The following is a 16,420-nucleotide window of genomic DNA, read 5'->3' as shown; positions in this document are numbered from 1 at the left end:
AATCTGTCAACCACTATCCATATAGAATTAAATTTCCCCAAAGTTTTGGGAAGACCAACCACAAAATCCATGGCTATTTTTTCCCACTTTCATTATGGAATTGGCATTCTCTGAAGCAAACTTGCAGGCCTTTGATGTTCATGCTTTACTTGTTGGCAATTTTGACACTTAGCCACAAACTCCTCTATATTTTTCTTCACTCCCGGCCATCAATAAATTCGCTTCAAATCTCGGTACATCTTGGTCACACCAGGATGAATAGAATATTGCGACCCATGGGACTCTGTCAACAGTTTCTGAATCAAGTTATCAACTCGAGGAACACAAATCTTTCCCTTAAAACTGAGCACACCTTCCGCATCAAGAGTGGTCTCTTATGTCGTACCAATCCCAATCTTCTTTTTAAGTTCATTCAAATTTTCATCCTCAAATTGTTTGGCCTTTGTCTCCTCAATGAATGTGACCTTTATTTCGATGCTAGCTAACACCCCACCTCTTTCTGAGATGCCCAACTGTATGAACTTAGACTCCAAGGTCTGAATTTCCTTTGCCAAAGGTCGCTTGGTTACACTCAAACAAGCTAGACTACCCATACTTACCATTTTTCGACTCAAATTGTTTGCCACTACATTAGCCTTGCCCGGATGGTATTGAATGGTGACATCATAATCCTTAAGTAACTCTATCCACCTTCTCTGTCTCAACTTCAAATCCTTTTGAATGAATACATGCTGCAAACTATGATGATCGGTAAACACCTCACACTTAACACTATAAAGATAATGCCGCCTGATCTTAAGAACAAATACTACCGCTGCCAATTTCAAATCATGCGTTGGATAATTTCTCTCATGCACCTTCAACTGCCGCGATTAGGGGTGGACATAAACACCGAAAAATTGAAACATCGAATCGAACCAAATTATTTTGGTATTTCGGTTTCGATATTTTGGTTTTCGGTTCGATATTTGGTATATATTTTCGTATTTTTTTATTTTTCGATTCGATTTTTAATAAGACTGACAATTGGACAATACCGGATCAACATGACCGGTTTTACTGGAACAGGGACACGTTACCGGATTTATTTACCTGAATCGGATCTTACCGGAATCGGTTTTACCGAAAATTCCCAAAGGTTCCACCCAGTCCCTTAGTTACCGGTTTGGACCGGACCGGAATCGGTTCTTACCGGATCATTGTGTACCGGTATTTTTTTTTATAAACTTTAATTATTATATAATATTATATTATTAAAAAACTTCAATTTAAAACCTTAAACTTTAAAGTTTCAATTGAATTTAAGTTTAAACTTTAAAGTTTAAAATTGACTTTAAAGTTTAAAGTTTATATTGAAAATTAGAATTTAAAGTTTAAAATTGACTTTAAAGTTTATATTGAATTTAAAGTTTAAACCTTAAAATTCAATTTTATATTAAAGTTTAAAGTTTAAACTAATGTTAAAATAATTGAAAATTTAATTTGTAAAATGCCTTGGATAGTTGGATTAAATATAAAAGACTATTTTAAAAGAAAATCAAGGCGAATAGCCGTATATTTATTCAAATAAATAAATTGTACAATACAAATATTAGAAAGAGACAAAGAGAACATAATCTAAGTGTTGAATATTAATTATTGTACTAAGTACTAACTACTAACAATTGAGACTTTTTTTAAAATCTTTTCGTAACTTTTGTATCATTTCAAAAGAAACATTTTTTGCAACTTGTATTTGTCGTTCTTCTTCCATTGCTTCCATGCCATCATCACTATTATCACCAAATATTTCATCTATTTTGTCTTCTATTTGACTCTTTAATTGTGGTAGTTCGGTATTTCTTCTTTCGGCATTGACCCAATTTCGAAACAACACCGATATTTCCAAACTATCCTTTGCTAATGAATATCGTTGATCTCCAATCATAAATCTCGCCGCACTAAAGGCTTGCTCCGAAGCGATCGATGATGCTTGAATCACTAGCACATCTCGAACAATCCTAACAAGGGTCAAAAATTGATTTTAACGATTCTTCCACCATACTAATATTGGAGCTTGAAGTTGTCCTTCTTCATGCCTAATCTTTTCCCGTGCCTGATTGAAATATAAATGAAAATCATTATTAGTAGATGATTCAAGCTCAAGATAATCATCCATCCAATCATCCGTATCATCACTTCTAGGCCTACAAGATGGAGGTTTAACTATTGGAATAATTTTTCCATAGATTTATATGTATTATATAACTCTAGCTTTTATATATATGCTACTTTTACAATCTTCAACACTAGGAGTTTCATCATTTTTAATTTCTAAATTTGCATAAATTTTTTCAACCATTCTTTCAACACCTTTTAATTTGTAATTTGGGTTGAAAATAGTAGCAATCAAATAGATTTGAGGAATAGGGAAAAATTATTTTTTGAATTTTTCAATCATAAAAGCAAGGGAATCTTCAAATCGATCTTTTCCTTTATATTTTGCAAATTCAGATGAAATAGCACAAATATTAACTAAAACAGAAGAAATAGTTGGATAATATTGACCTGAAGCAGCATTTGTTGCTTTATAAAAACACTTAAAAATTCAATAAGTTCTTTTGTATTTTCCCAATCTTCATAGCCAATTCTCAAATTTGGGTCCGCATTATTAGCATTAAAAACTAATTGTACCGGCTCTTGATAAATATAAGCAACTTGAAGCATTTCAAATAAAGAATTCCATCTAGTGCATACTTCTTTTGGAACTTTTCTATATTCAAGTCCACATTCTTTACAACGATTTTTAAATTCTGTAATTCTAGCTTTAAAAATCCAATTACAAGCAAGTCTAATTTTTTCACAAGAAATTTCAAATTGAGAAATATCATTTTTTACTATCAAATTATACACATGTGCGGCAAAATTAATATGAAAAGAATCATTATCAATTGGACAAAGTCTACATTTTAAATAATCAATTGCTTTTAAATTATTAGAAGCATTATCGAGAGCGACACTCAATATTTTATCACATATTTCATAAAATTGTAAAATAGAGCTTATTTTTGTTGCTATATAAGAACCGGTTTTAGTTTCTTCAACATATTTATACCTTAATATTCATTCTTGCATGTTCCATTCATCGTTAATCCAATGGACATTAATTGTAAAATAATCATTACCATTAGGACTACGTCCCATATCAGAAGTAATAGATAATCTACCATCATAATAAACAAATAAACAACGAAGAAAATGACAATATTCTTTTTGATATTTAAAAAGATCATTTTTAATTGTACTTTTTGGAATACCTTCATAATCTGGGTTATACAATTCTCGAAATGAAAAAGGCAAACCACAAACAACAAACAACAACAATTTTAGCTAATTCTCTACGATTTTTTTCTTTACTATATGTGCGGTGTGTGATTCAGCTAGCCGGGTTGGTCATATTTAATAGACTTTGAACCATATTAGAACCTCCAACTCCCATAGAATTTTCAGGTATGGGTATTTCATTTCTATTAGCCCTTTTTATATCATCTAGGCGAGCAAATTCTTTATAACATTTTCTCAAATGTGTTCTTGGTCGTCCCGTTCCCCCTTGTGTACCCGTAGTTATATGTTTCATGATCAATTTACATTTCGTGCAAGTAACAATAATTTTTTCCTCATTTTGTACCAAAATTTTTCCATACTAAAGATCTTTTAACACGTACAACGATCTTTGAAAAAGTAGATAAAGAGCCGGTAATTCGGTAGCTGAACTAGTAGAGGTAGGGGTCTCATCATCTTCCTCATTTATTTCTACTTCCTCATCTAATTCTTCCTCAAAATTAGTAAAACATCTATTTAAAGTTTTAATGATCTACTTCATTTTCGGAATTAAATTCAATAGGTTGTGAGTCTCGTGTAAAAGAAGTTTCATCAACATGAGTATAATCATTAGTATTAATTCTAAATCTAGGAGGTGGCAAATTTTTAGAATTAGAACTACTTCCTCCTCCACTATTATTTTTTCTTTCCGACATTGATCTTTTACCACTATATTTTTCTAAATTCATGTTCAAGTTTAAAATAATTATATTATGAAAAACAAGCAAGATAATATAACAAAAAAAATTAAAATAACTTAATTAATAAACAAATAAAAAATTAAAGTTGGAACGAATGTACAAAACGTCTACGTAAAAGTAGACGTATAACCAAAGTTGGAATTGAGAGATGCCAATTGAAGTTTTTGATTTACTTCAAATAAATCTCCAAAATCCGAACTCCAAGTCAATATCACAAAATAATAATTATGAATTTATGAGAGATTGAAAATTGAGAGATTTTGTAAGATGTTAATGAGATAATTTGTGAATTTGTTATTTAAATAAAAGAATATGGGTATATTTATAGTGTTAAGGGGTTAGAGAGGGGTGGGGGGTGTTTTGAGCCGTTTTGGGCACCACCCCAACGGCTAAAAGGGCCCAATGGTTAAATACTAACGTTCAAATTAAGAAAATAAAATAAAAAAAATTAAATGGAAGTGATCGTTGAACCAATTCAACCGGACAAGAATTAATTCTTATCGAACCGGATCAATCGGATAAAAAACCGGGTTCCGTTTCGATATCGGTTCCGATAAGGGGCGGATCTATGAAGGGCCTTGGGGGTGCCACGCCACCCCCGAACTTCGACGGAAACTCTATATATACATAGGTATATATACATAATATTTATATAAATATAAAGCTTGCCACCCGCAGAACAAAATTGGCTTGTGGTGCCATCGTAGGAGGGCAACTTTAGAAGGTTGAGGTTGCGGGTTCGAATCCCATTTGAACCTATTTTTTTGAAAAAATGTTGCTGACGTTTTTAAGTAAAAAAAAAAAGGCCCCAAGCCCCTTTTTTTAAGGAAAACAGCTGCACATTATTTTTATTTTTTTTATAATTGTTATTGACGTTCTTAAGTAAAAAAAAAAGGCCCCAAGCCCCTTTTTTTAAGGAAAACAGCTGCACATTATTTCTATTTTTTTATAATTGTTATTGACTTAAATTAAATTAATTACATTACTCCTTTGACTTAAAAGTGTTCTCTTTCTCTTCAACTATTTCCAAACCCTTCTTCCTCCAAGTTTCAACTTTTCCAAAATTTTCATTACCCCATTCCGAATCCAAATCACTTCTTGTTGTTGCCGTCCCCCGCCCGTCTTAGCATTCCGTTCAGCGGCTAAGCCTCATTTGGGTGTTAGTGTTTTCACTTTTCTCCATCCATCCACAACTTTTTATAGATTGTAAGTTTGCAATTCTATTTTTGTAAGATTTTTTTTATTTCTATTTCTTGAGTTCTTTTAAGTTTTAATCAGTGATGATTGATTTCATATTAGACAAGAGTTTTGATTTTACTTTGATATTCTAAATTTCTAATGAACATTGTAAGACATTATTGGTTAAAAATTGTGTGACATGAATCATGTTAATTTGAATTAACTATGCCTTACACTATTAAATTTGAATTAATTGTGAGTTGAATTGAATTTTAATTTTTGTAGGAAAGTGTTCTAGTTTTGAGAATTGAGATGGAGAAGTTTCTTGTGAAATTTAACCATTCTCAAGCAAGTTCTAGTACGAATGTCAATCCTTCTAGTTTATAGATGACCTTAATTTAGATTCACTTGAAGCCGATCCAGGAAAAAGGGTACCAATTGCTCACTATAACCCTCAAATAAAGGATGAAGTGAGGAAACATTATATTCAAAAAGGGCCTTGTAGACCAAAAATGGATTCGTATCCTCCAACTGAAATTGGAAAAAGAATGCGTCAATTTTGTAAAATTTGGTTTGAAGGTCCATATTCTAAATGGTTGGAGTATAGCGTGGAGAAAGATTCTGTCTATTGTCTATGTTGTTATTTATTCAAAGATGATTTTTTTCATGAAAGTACAAGTGAGTTTTACACAAAAATGGGTTTCAGGAGTTGGAATAGGGCACTTGAAGGATTCCGTAAACATGTTGGTGATGTTAATAGTATTCATGACAAATGTTTCAACAAGATGCTAGATTTGTCAAATCATCATCAATCAATTCAAGTTGTTATTGATAAGCATTCTCAAAAGTTAAAAAATGAGTATCGAATGCGTTTGGAAGCCTCAATTGATGTGTCAAGACTTCTTTTGCAATATGGATTACCTTTTCGAGGTCACGATGAAAGTGAATCTTCAATTAATCAAGGCTTCTTTCTAGGATTTTTGCGATGGCACGGGGACAAACATCCGGATGCTGGAAAAGTGATATTGGAAAATGCCCCACAAAATGATACGTTGACTTGTCCTATGATTCAAAAAGATATTGTCAATGCTTGTGCAAAAGAAACATTGAAAGCAATAATTGGGGACTTGAATGGAGATTACTTTGGTATATTAGTTGATGAGTCAAAAGACATTTCTCACAAAGAACAAATGACTCTTGTTTTGCGTTTTGTTAATAAGAATGGTGAAGTAGTTGAACGATTTATTGGTCTTGTCCATGTTAGTGATACATCGGCATGTTCATTGAAGAAAGCGATTTATTTTTTGCTTTCCGTTCACTCACTAAGTCCATCCAAAATACGTGGACAAGGTTATGATGGGGCAAGTAATATGAAAGGAGAGATAAATGGTCTCAAAACTTTGATTATGAAAGATAGTCTATCGACATATTACATTCATTGTTTTGCTCATCAATTGCAACTAACACTAGTGGCTATTGCTAAAAAACATTTGGATGTTGAAGAATTTTTTGATCATGTTAGTAATGTGTTGAATGTTGTTGGAGAATCTTTCAAGCGTAGAGACTTACTTCGTGATCACCAAGCCAAAAAGTTAGAGCAATTTTTTGAATCCGGTGAAGTTCAAAAAGGCCAAGGATTACATCAAGAACGTGGGCTTCAAAGACCAGGTGATACTCGTTGGGGATCACATTTCAAAACTTTAGATAACTTTATTGTTATTTTCTCATCTATTGTTCATGTTCTTGAAGTGATTGAACTTGAAGGGTCCACATCAAGTGATAGAAATCAAGCGGAGTATCTTTTGACAAAGATTAAAACATTTAAATTTATTTTTGTGCTTCACTTGATGTTGAAAGTGTTGGCAATGTCAAATGAGTTGAGTAAGATTTTATAAAAAAAAGATCAAGATATTGTTAATGCCGTGGAGTTTCTTAATATTACAAAGAAAAGATTGCAAGATGAGGGAAAATGAATGGGAATCTTTGTTGGATGATGTTTCCTCATTTTGTGATGTGCATGATATCTTGATTCCCAAGTTGGATGAGTCTTATTTTCCCGGAAAGTCAAAACGTAAGTCTTCGGGTGTTAGTTATGCGCACCACTTGCGTGTTGAAGTCTTTTTTGCTGTCATTGATGTGCAACTTCAAGAACTTAATGACCGTTTTGATGTAGTGAGTAGTGATTTGCTTCTTGGGATGGGTAGCTTGAATCCGGTCAATTCTTTCTCTAATTTTGACAAAGGTAAAATCATGACTTTAGCAAAGTGTTATCCAAGTGAGTTTGATGATGGAAAAATTCGAGATTTGAGCTATCAACTCGATACTTTCATTATTCATATGCGAAGTGGTAATCCCAAGTTCTCCAACTTGCAAGGAATTCGTGATTTGGCGAAGGCATTGGTTGAAGCAAATCTTGCGGAGACTTATTCACTTGTTTATTTACTTGTAAAGTTGACTTTGATTTTACCTGTTGCTACGGCAACTGTTGAGAGAGCATTTTCGTCAATGAAGCACATAAAAAATGAAGTGCAGAATAGTATTGGTAATCAATATTTAAATAATTGTCTAGTATGTTACATAGAGTGTGATGTGTTTATAAATGTTAGTAATGATGTCATTATCGATCGTTTTCAGAATATGAAAACTCGTCGAGGACAATTGTAAATGAATGTTGAATATTTATAATATTAGTAAATAGTAATATTATTGAAAGTTTTAAATTTGTTAACTTCATTTTTTTAGTGTGGAGTGTGAATTTGTAATATCTTATTATTTATATTTTATTGATCGCTTTATGATATATATCGAAAAGACGAATAATTTAATTAAATATAAAATTAATTTAATCGATAAGTTTATTTGGCACCCACGGACTCTAAATCCTGGATCCGTCACTGGTTCCGGTACCCTATAAGACCGGTTCCTTACCAGTTCAACCGGTACCAGACTTACCGGTACGGGAACCGGACCAGTCAAAACCCTGTCTGTTTGCCAGCCTTAGTTTTCAGTATTTGATTTTGTACTATTCGGTATTTTGGTTTACCAAAATATATTATATTATATTTATAATATTATTAATATCAAATAATAAATAGGCAAAAATTAATTAGGTCAAACATTACCCTTTTACTTTTCTAATTACTTAGCAATTAGCAGAATAGGAAATTAGGAATAGATATAGCAGGGTAGCCACACATTATGATTCCACGGTCCAACTTTCCATGGTACTTTGCACGTCTTCCGATGACCAGCCATCAACAATAAGCCATCGACCGATCGACCAACATGCACCACGCAGCAACAACTGTCGACCAGCATCACGCAGCAGCCGGCGACCACCAATAGGTATTGTTTATATTTCTTCTTTCATTTTAAGTTACAAAGTTTCAAAATGAATATTTCTTCTTCCATAGTTTCATTCGTTTTTCTTTTTTATTTTTGCTTTTGTTACTAGTTACTTAGTTCGTGTGTGAATTCATTGTGAAATATTTTTTTAATATAAAGATGGCTGAACAAAATCAATTAAATATGGGTGTGGCTGATCAAAGTCAAATAAGTATTGGCTGGTTGTACGAATAATACACATACTAATAGCAATGATGCATCAATTGGCACAGAGGTAAAAAAAAAATAAAAAATAAATGGATCCTCGATCTACTGTTTGGCAACACTTTGATTTTTTTTTTGAAAATGGTATATTAGTTAAAGCAATGTGTTTATATCGTAAACAATACTATACTACTAATACAACTAGAAATGGAACAAGTGGACTGAGACAATATTTGACTAACCGATGTAAAGTGTATAATCCCCCGCCTGTTGCACCTGGTATTCAAAAATTGTTAAATATTCATAGTAACAGTTCTTCGGTAGAGACTTGGAAATTTGAGCAAGTGGTAGCTAGGAGAGCTTTAGTTGAGTTATAATTTTGGATGAACTACCTTTTAGTTTTGTTGAAAAAGAAGACTTTAAGAAGTTTATGAGTAAAGTCCAACTTTTGTTTCGAATTCCTTCTCATAGAACCATAACAAGGAATTCTTATGAAGTTTATGGTGAATTGAGAATAGATTTGAAAAAGTCTTTTAAAGAAATGCAAGCAAGAATTTGTCTCACAACAGACACATGGACTTCGGTGCAAAGAATCAATTATATGTGTTTGACTGCTCACTTTATTGAAAGGGACTGGGTGCTTCATAAAAGAATATTGAATTTTTGTCCTATCACTAGTCATAAATGTGATCATTTGGCTGAATGTATTAGTAATTGTTTACTTGATTCGAATTTGGGCAATGTCTTTAGTGTTATGGTTGATAATGCCTCTTCAAATGATGTGGCGATTTTAGAGTTGTCCAAAAAATTAGATATATGGGAAACTAATATGATAGATGGTAAGCATCTTCATGTGAGAAGTATGGCTCACATACTTAATTTAATTGTGCAAGATGGTTTGAAAGAAATTGGTCATTCTATCAAACGGGTGAGACAAATGGTGAAATATGTTAGATCATCTTCTACAAGGACAAGAAACTTCTTGAAATATATTGAAATGCAAAAGATAGTAAGTTATAAAATGGTGTCTTTAGATGTGCCTACTAGGTGGAATTTCACCTATTTGATGTTGGACACGGCAGAAAAGTTTGAGAAAGCTTTTGAAATGTTTGATCTTTATGATGGTAATTTTAATTCTTTTCTTGCTACTGATGTTTGTGAAGATAGAAGTATTGCAGGTTCAATTCAAAATGAAGATTGGACTAATGAGAGGAATGTCACAAAATTTCTTGAAAAAATTTATGAGCTCACATTGAAAGTTTCAAGTTCACGGTATGTTACTTGCAATGTTCATTTTGAGGATATATGTGAGCTTGATGCATATTTGAAAGTATGTATGGCAAGTGATGAAGTTGATTTGAGTAAAATGGCTTCGGGGATGAAAGAAAAGTTCAAGAAATATTGGGGTACTCCTGAGAAGATGAACAAAATGCTTTTTATTGTTTCTGTTTTGGATCTTCGCAATAAATTTGTGTATGTTAGTTTTTCTCTTGAAGAATTACTTGGGGAAGAAAAGGGAAAAATAGTGAATAATGAAGTAGAAGCTTATATGAAAAAACTATTTGCGATCTATGTAAGTAAGTATGCAAAAGGTTCTAAAAATCAATCATCTTCATCTGACTTATCTGATTCATCTACTTGTGGTCTTTCTCAAAATGTGAAAACAAAATTCTTTGAGAACTAAGTTTTACATGAAGAAACAAAAGAAAGATTCTGGAAGTTTAGGTGTTAAATCTGAGTTGGATAGATATCTTCTTGAAGACCAAGAGCCTGAATTTGAGAATTTTGATATTTTGATTTGGTGGAAAGTTAATTCTCCTAGATTTCCTGTACTTTCACAGTTGGCTCGAGATGTATAGGCTATTCCTATGTCGAGTGTGGCATCGAAATGTGCATTTAGCACCGGTGGTCGTATTCTTGATCCCTTTAGAAGTTCATTGACTCCCAAATGTGTGCAATGCCTTATTTGTGTCGAAGATTGGCTTAGACAAGAAATTAAGTCTATTTGTGTTGAAGAAAGTTTGGAGTTTCTTGAAAAAATTAAACTTGGTAAGACTTTTTTATTTTTTTATTTGTTTTTGGAAAATAAAATACTTATTGTGTTGTATGACATATTTGATTTTCTTATTTATAAAGATGGAAAATAGTCGAAGAAACTCTTCCATTGTTGATCTATGATTGACTTGCAAGTCTCAAGTATTTAATAGTGGTGAGTTCAATACGTCATTTATTTAATGATAATCTTAAAAGTAGTATTCTAACATTTGTTTTTATCTTAAAAGGTCCAAGAGTCAAGACAATGAAGAAAGACGTAAAGTACTAAGTTTTGTTAGTATTTTTGTTGGCACTTGAGACTTGAAAGTGGTCTCATGGAAGAAAGTCAAGAAACAACATTGTTGCTCATTTTTTGTTATTTGTTATTGTTGGCATTTGAAAGTGATCTCATGGAAGAAGGCAAGAAGCTACACTGTTTGTTGCTCATTATTGATGTTTGTTATTGTTGGCACTTGAAACTTGAAAGTGGTCTCATGAAAGAAACTACATTGGTGCATTATTGTTACTTATTAAATTATTATTATGTTGTGGTGTAATGGCATGATCAATTGATCATTGTATTTGTGAAATGTAGTGAAGTTTTATCACTTGTTAAATTGTTGCTTGTTAGTATAATGCACTTTTGTTAATTAAAAACTTTGGCAGTATGACAATTTTGACTTTTGAGGTGAGCTTTTTGTTGTTAGTTAAAATAAATGTCCAATTAATTTAGGGATAGCTTGAATTTTACGGTTACAAGTATATTTCTTTAGGGACAACTTGCATTTTACAGCTTGCATTAGTTTATAACAGCAGTGGTACAAGTGTGAAATGTACATGTTTTAGCTTTCAGCTATAGGGCATTTTACAGAATATTGCAGCTGATATGACCTAGCAATGTAACTATTTTTATCCCATTAAACTGAAAAATCAAACAAAAAAATTGTATAATTTAAAAATTTTATAATCCCACTAAGCAGACCCATAACAAAAAAATCGAACTAACAAAAATCAAACCGAACCGAAATAACATAAATCGAACCAAAATAAAAAAAACCGAACCGAAATAATTTGGTTTGATGTTCGATACACGTTGTACAAGAATCAAAAATTGAAAAAACTGAAAAATAAACCCCGAAACCAAACCGAATAACCGAATGCCCATCCCTAGACGCGATGCATAGGCTATGACATTTTTATCCTACATCAATACTGCATCCAAACCAGAATGTGAAGCATCGCAATAAACTCTAAAATCTTTACCTTCCACCGGTAGTGCGATAATAGATGTGATGGTCAAAAAAGTTTTTAGCTTTTGAAAGTTCTTCTCACATTTTTTTAGTTCATTCAAATGGTATCTCCTTTTTGGTCAAATTTGTCAAGTGAGTGGCAATAGAAGCAAAGTTCTTCACAAACCGACGGTAGTAGATAGCGAATCCCACAAAACTCTTAACTTCCATCACCGAGCTAGGCCGAACCTAATTCTTAACCATCTCAACCTTTTGGAGATCTACCATTACCACTTCTTTTAAAACTACATGCCTAAAAATGCAACCGAAGTCAACCAAAATTTGCACTTAGAAAATTTCGCATATAACTTTCGTTTCCCAAGAACACCTAGAACAATACGAAGATGGTCGACATGCTCTTCCTCACTTTTCGAATAGACCAAAATGTCATCAATAAAGACTATAACAAACGAATCAAGAAATGGTTTGAACACACCATTTATCAAACTCAAAAAAGTTGCAAGCGCATTAGTCAAACCAAAAGACATAACTAGAAACTCATAGTGCCCATAACGGGTTCTAAACGCCGTCTTGGGCATATCCTCAGGCCTAATCTTTAATTGATGGTAGCCAGACCATAGATCAATCTTAGAAAAAACTGATGCACCTTGCAATTGGTCAAAATGATCATCTAATCGAGGCAGTGAATACTTTTTCCGAATGGTGACCCTATTCAATTGCCGGTAATCTATACACATCCTCATACTACCATCATTTTCTTAACAAACAAAACTGGAGCACCCCACGGGGAAGCACTAGGATGGAAAAATCTTTTATCAAGAAGTTCTTGGATATGAGCCTTAAGCTCTCTTAACTCTGTCGGAGCTATGCGATATGGAGGGATAAAAATGGGAAGAGTACTAGGTTCTAAATCAATGCAGATATCTATATCTTTATTCGGAGGCATACCAGGCAAATCATCAAGAAACACTTCTCTAAATTCTGACACCACATGAATAGACTCAATAGATGAAGACTCAACCTCAACATCCAGAATATGAGCCATATAAGCCAAACAACGCTGCCCTACCAGTTTTCTAGCCCGAATGACGGATATGATCTTAGCTTCCTTAGGTTTGTACACCCATTCCCACTCTAACTTTTCTTTCACCGAAATTTCTAGAGTTACAGACTTAGTATTACAATTAAACACAACATAATAGGGGGACAACCAAGTCATACCTAAGATAATATCAAAGTCAGTCATATCCAAAATCACCAAATCAACCCAAGTCTGGAAACCCATAAACAAAATAGGACAAGCACAATAGATATGGGTGACTACGACAGACTCTCCAACTAGGGTAGAAACATGGGTGGGGGCATTAAGTATATCACAATTCATATTAAATTCTGAGGCAAAATGCACGAACACATAAGAATAAGTAGAACCCGGATCAAATAACACATTAGTCATCTGGTCACAGACAAGAATAGTACCTATGATCACCGCATCAAACGTCTCTGCCTCGTTCTTGCCCGAAAAGGCATAACACTAAGCCCTATCATCATGACGAGTGACTTCCTTGCCTGACTGCATTGTACCCCTGCCTATGTTACCATTTCCTCAACCTCCACGGCCTCGCTGATTTACTCCCCGCCCACCTTGTGGATGCCCTCGACCATTATTACCATTTTCTGTGGATACTACTACTCAAGATTGCTGCTGCGCAAAATCTAGCATGCGTGGGTGGGGACATTCTCTCCTCATATGCCCAGGTTCTCCACAAAAGATGGCTTGCTGCCCGCCGAAGGCGCGGCTCCTTGGCTATCCTGAATTAAATTATGAGGTGGAGTTCCCGAGTAATTACCTGCAGAGACGGGCATATCAGACTGAATTGTCCTAGCTGCAAGTGTTGGCCTTCCTGAACCTCTGGAGTAAGATCCCAGAAAGTTGCCTAAATTTTTGGTTTTCTTAGCCAATGCCTTAGCCTGACCGTCTCGCCTCACCCCCTCCACTTTCTTTACAAAGCTTGTTACCTCATTGAAGCTTTTCCCTGCAGAGGTCATATGAACAAATAATACTTGCAACTCAGAATTTAGTCCCTTAATAAATAAACAGATCATATATTCCTCAGTAGTGACCAATTGAGTAGCATATCTAGATAAGGCACAGAACTTGGCCTCATAAGCAGCCACAGACATACCACCTTGCTCCAAAGCTATGAACTCATCCTTCTTACGATCTCTCAAGGTCTAAGGCATATATTTCTCTAAAAACAGAGCATGAAACTGGGTCCAAGTAAGTAGGGGTAAAACTAAAGATCTGCATTCCACATAAGCTCTCCACCACTGTTCAGCCTCACCTTAAAGCTGAAAGGTCACAAACTCAACCCCATACTGATGGACAATTCCCAACTTATGAAGCCTCTCATAGCAATCTAGGATGAACTCATATATATCCACTCTCAGAACCATAGAACACAAGCGGTTTCAACTTTAAGAACTTAGTCAACATCTAATGCTCATTACCAGTCATAACATGACCCAACAAAGGATAGAAGAAGGCATCAGTACCTACAATTCCACCCACTCTGGGAACAGTGATAGCAATAGGGGGATTGGCGGGAGCTTTAGTTGCTTGAACAGAGGGAAGCACTCTAAGACCAACCAATCCTTTCAAGAACGACATAATCTGTTGAGCTAACACTGGGTCTATGGGAGGAATACATGTAGTCTCAGCCTGCACTTCTTCCTCTTGTCTAACATTTTCCTCCTCATCCACTTCTACATTCTCATCTACCTCTTCATGGTGCGTAGGAGGGGCCTCATTTCTAGGAGCATCTCCAACTGGTGTTCCATCCCTAGTAGGCGCCACCCTTCCTCGGCCTCTACCCCTAGCTCTTCATCTACCCCTACTTCGACAGCGACTTCTCACTGCAGATTTCTCATCCTGAGCATTGACGGGAGCTATGGGTCTAACGTCGTTGAACCTAGGGTTAACCATCTGTGGACAGAAGAGTGAAAGAGATTAGATACAAATTCGGATGGCCAGATACCAATTGGAATCAAGTTATAGCACGAAAAGAGACAAGAGAAAACAAAGAGATTTTTAAAGTCCTATAGCCTCTCGAAGAAAAGTACATACATCTCTATACCGCTCTGTAAGACTCTACTAGACTCGTTTTGGTACATCGAGATCAACGAACCAAGGCTCTGATACCAACTTTTTCATGACCCAGACCATCGTGATTGGCACCCACACTAACCCTTCGGTAGGAGAACCATTACTACAGTCTAACTAAACAATTTAAAGCTATGAAAATAGGTTTAAATAACTAAATACTGAAGTTTTAATAAACTCCCAAAAGATCTAACAACGAATTTGCGAAATTTAAATGTCTAGAACTTGAAAGTCAACGTACCAAAACTCTAACAACGAACCATAGTCTAAAGAAATGGGTACAACCCAAACTAAACAAGAGAAGTCTAAAGAACTAGCCTAAGTTCGAAAAGATGGCCTAAATAAAAAGGATAACTCAAGGCAGCTCGGAAGAACTGGCTCACCCATGAATTCGATCGGCGATCACTGATCTTCTAGACGAGGTCTGTCAATAGCCGCCTGAATATGCCCTGTACTCAACAAAAGAAAAAGCAAGTGCAGTCAGTACACAACCACAGTGTACTGGTAGGATCACGCGGCTATCCCACTAAGTGCAACATAAGCAAGTAAATACAACATTAAAAATATGCAAATACTGAACATGTACAATATCGATTATCACATTCTCAACAATATACATTTACAACAGGTCATTGGTCCTCTCATGGAACCCAAACTCAAATAGTTAGTGTACCGATACGTGGTACCTGATCCAATGTTTATGCCGAAACATGGCAACCGATCCCATATTTATGCCGGAATGTGACAATCGATCCAAGTTAGTGTGTCGGAACGCAACACCCAATTAATTCAACAAGCCACAATCACAAGTATATTCTCAAATCATACAATCAAGTCATGATTCATGGCATACAATTATTCAATCATCCTCATTTACAATTAGTGTGATAAAAAATGCAACATTCGCATACATACATGCATTATAATGAAGCAATTACAAGCATACATCACACAAAATATGAAATCACAATCATCACCTACCTCGGAACAAGCTTGAATCCCCTAAAAAACTTGATTCTTCCCTTTTCGGATTCGTTTCGCTTGTTCTTAGTCTACAAATAATTAATATAACATGGGAATCAATAAACAATAACTAATTACCCGAATTATCAACAATCTTATTAACCCTAAATCAAACTCATGATCCCAATATCCAAATTATGACTTTTTCCACCATAATTTCT

The 16,420-nt window shown here is 34.4% G+C and overlaps 1 protein-coding gene across 1 annotated transcript; it reads left to right on the top strand.

Moving 5' to 3' along the window:
* Nucleotides 1–5,935: 5,935 nt before the first annotated feature.
* Nucleotides 5,936–7,135, top strand: LOC125838652 (uncharacterized). The gene has a single exon (XM_049517697.1). It carries the CDS (start codon nucleotides 5,936–5,938, stop codon nucleotides 7,133–7,135), a length of 1,200 nt encoding a protein of 399 aa, XP_049373654.1.
* The last annotated feature ends 9,285 nt before the right edge of the window (nucleotides 7,136–16,420 follow it).

Source organism: Solanum verrucosum, unplaced genomic scaffold (assembly GCF_900185275.1).
Source record: "Solanum verrucosum unplaced genomic scaffold, falcon-dt-bn FXZP01000182.1, whole genome shotgun sequence".
Taxonomy (NCBI): Eukaryota; Viridiplantae; Streptophyta; class Magnoliopsida; order Solanales; family Solanaceae; genus Solanum; species Solanum verrucosum.
Note: the sequence above shows the minus strand (reverse complement) of the source record. Positions and strands in the feature narration are given on the sequence as shown.

What these genes read in the sequence shown, in the direction of transcription:
- LOC125838652 (XM_049517697.1), top strand. Translation starts at nt 5,936, where the DNA reads ATGGGTTTCAGGAGTTGGAATAGGGCACTTGAAGGATTCCGTAAACAT.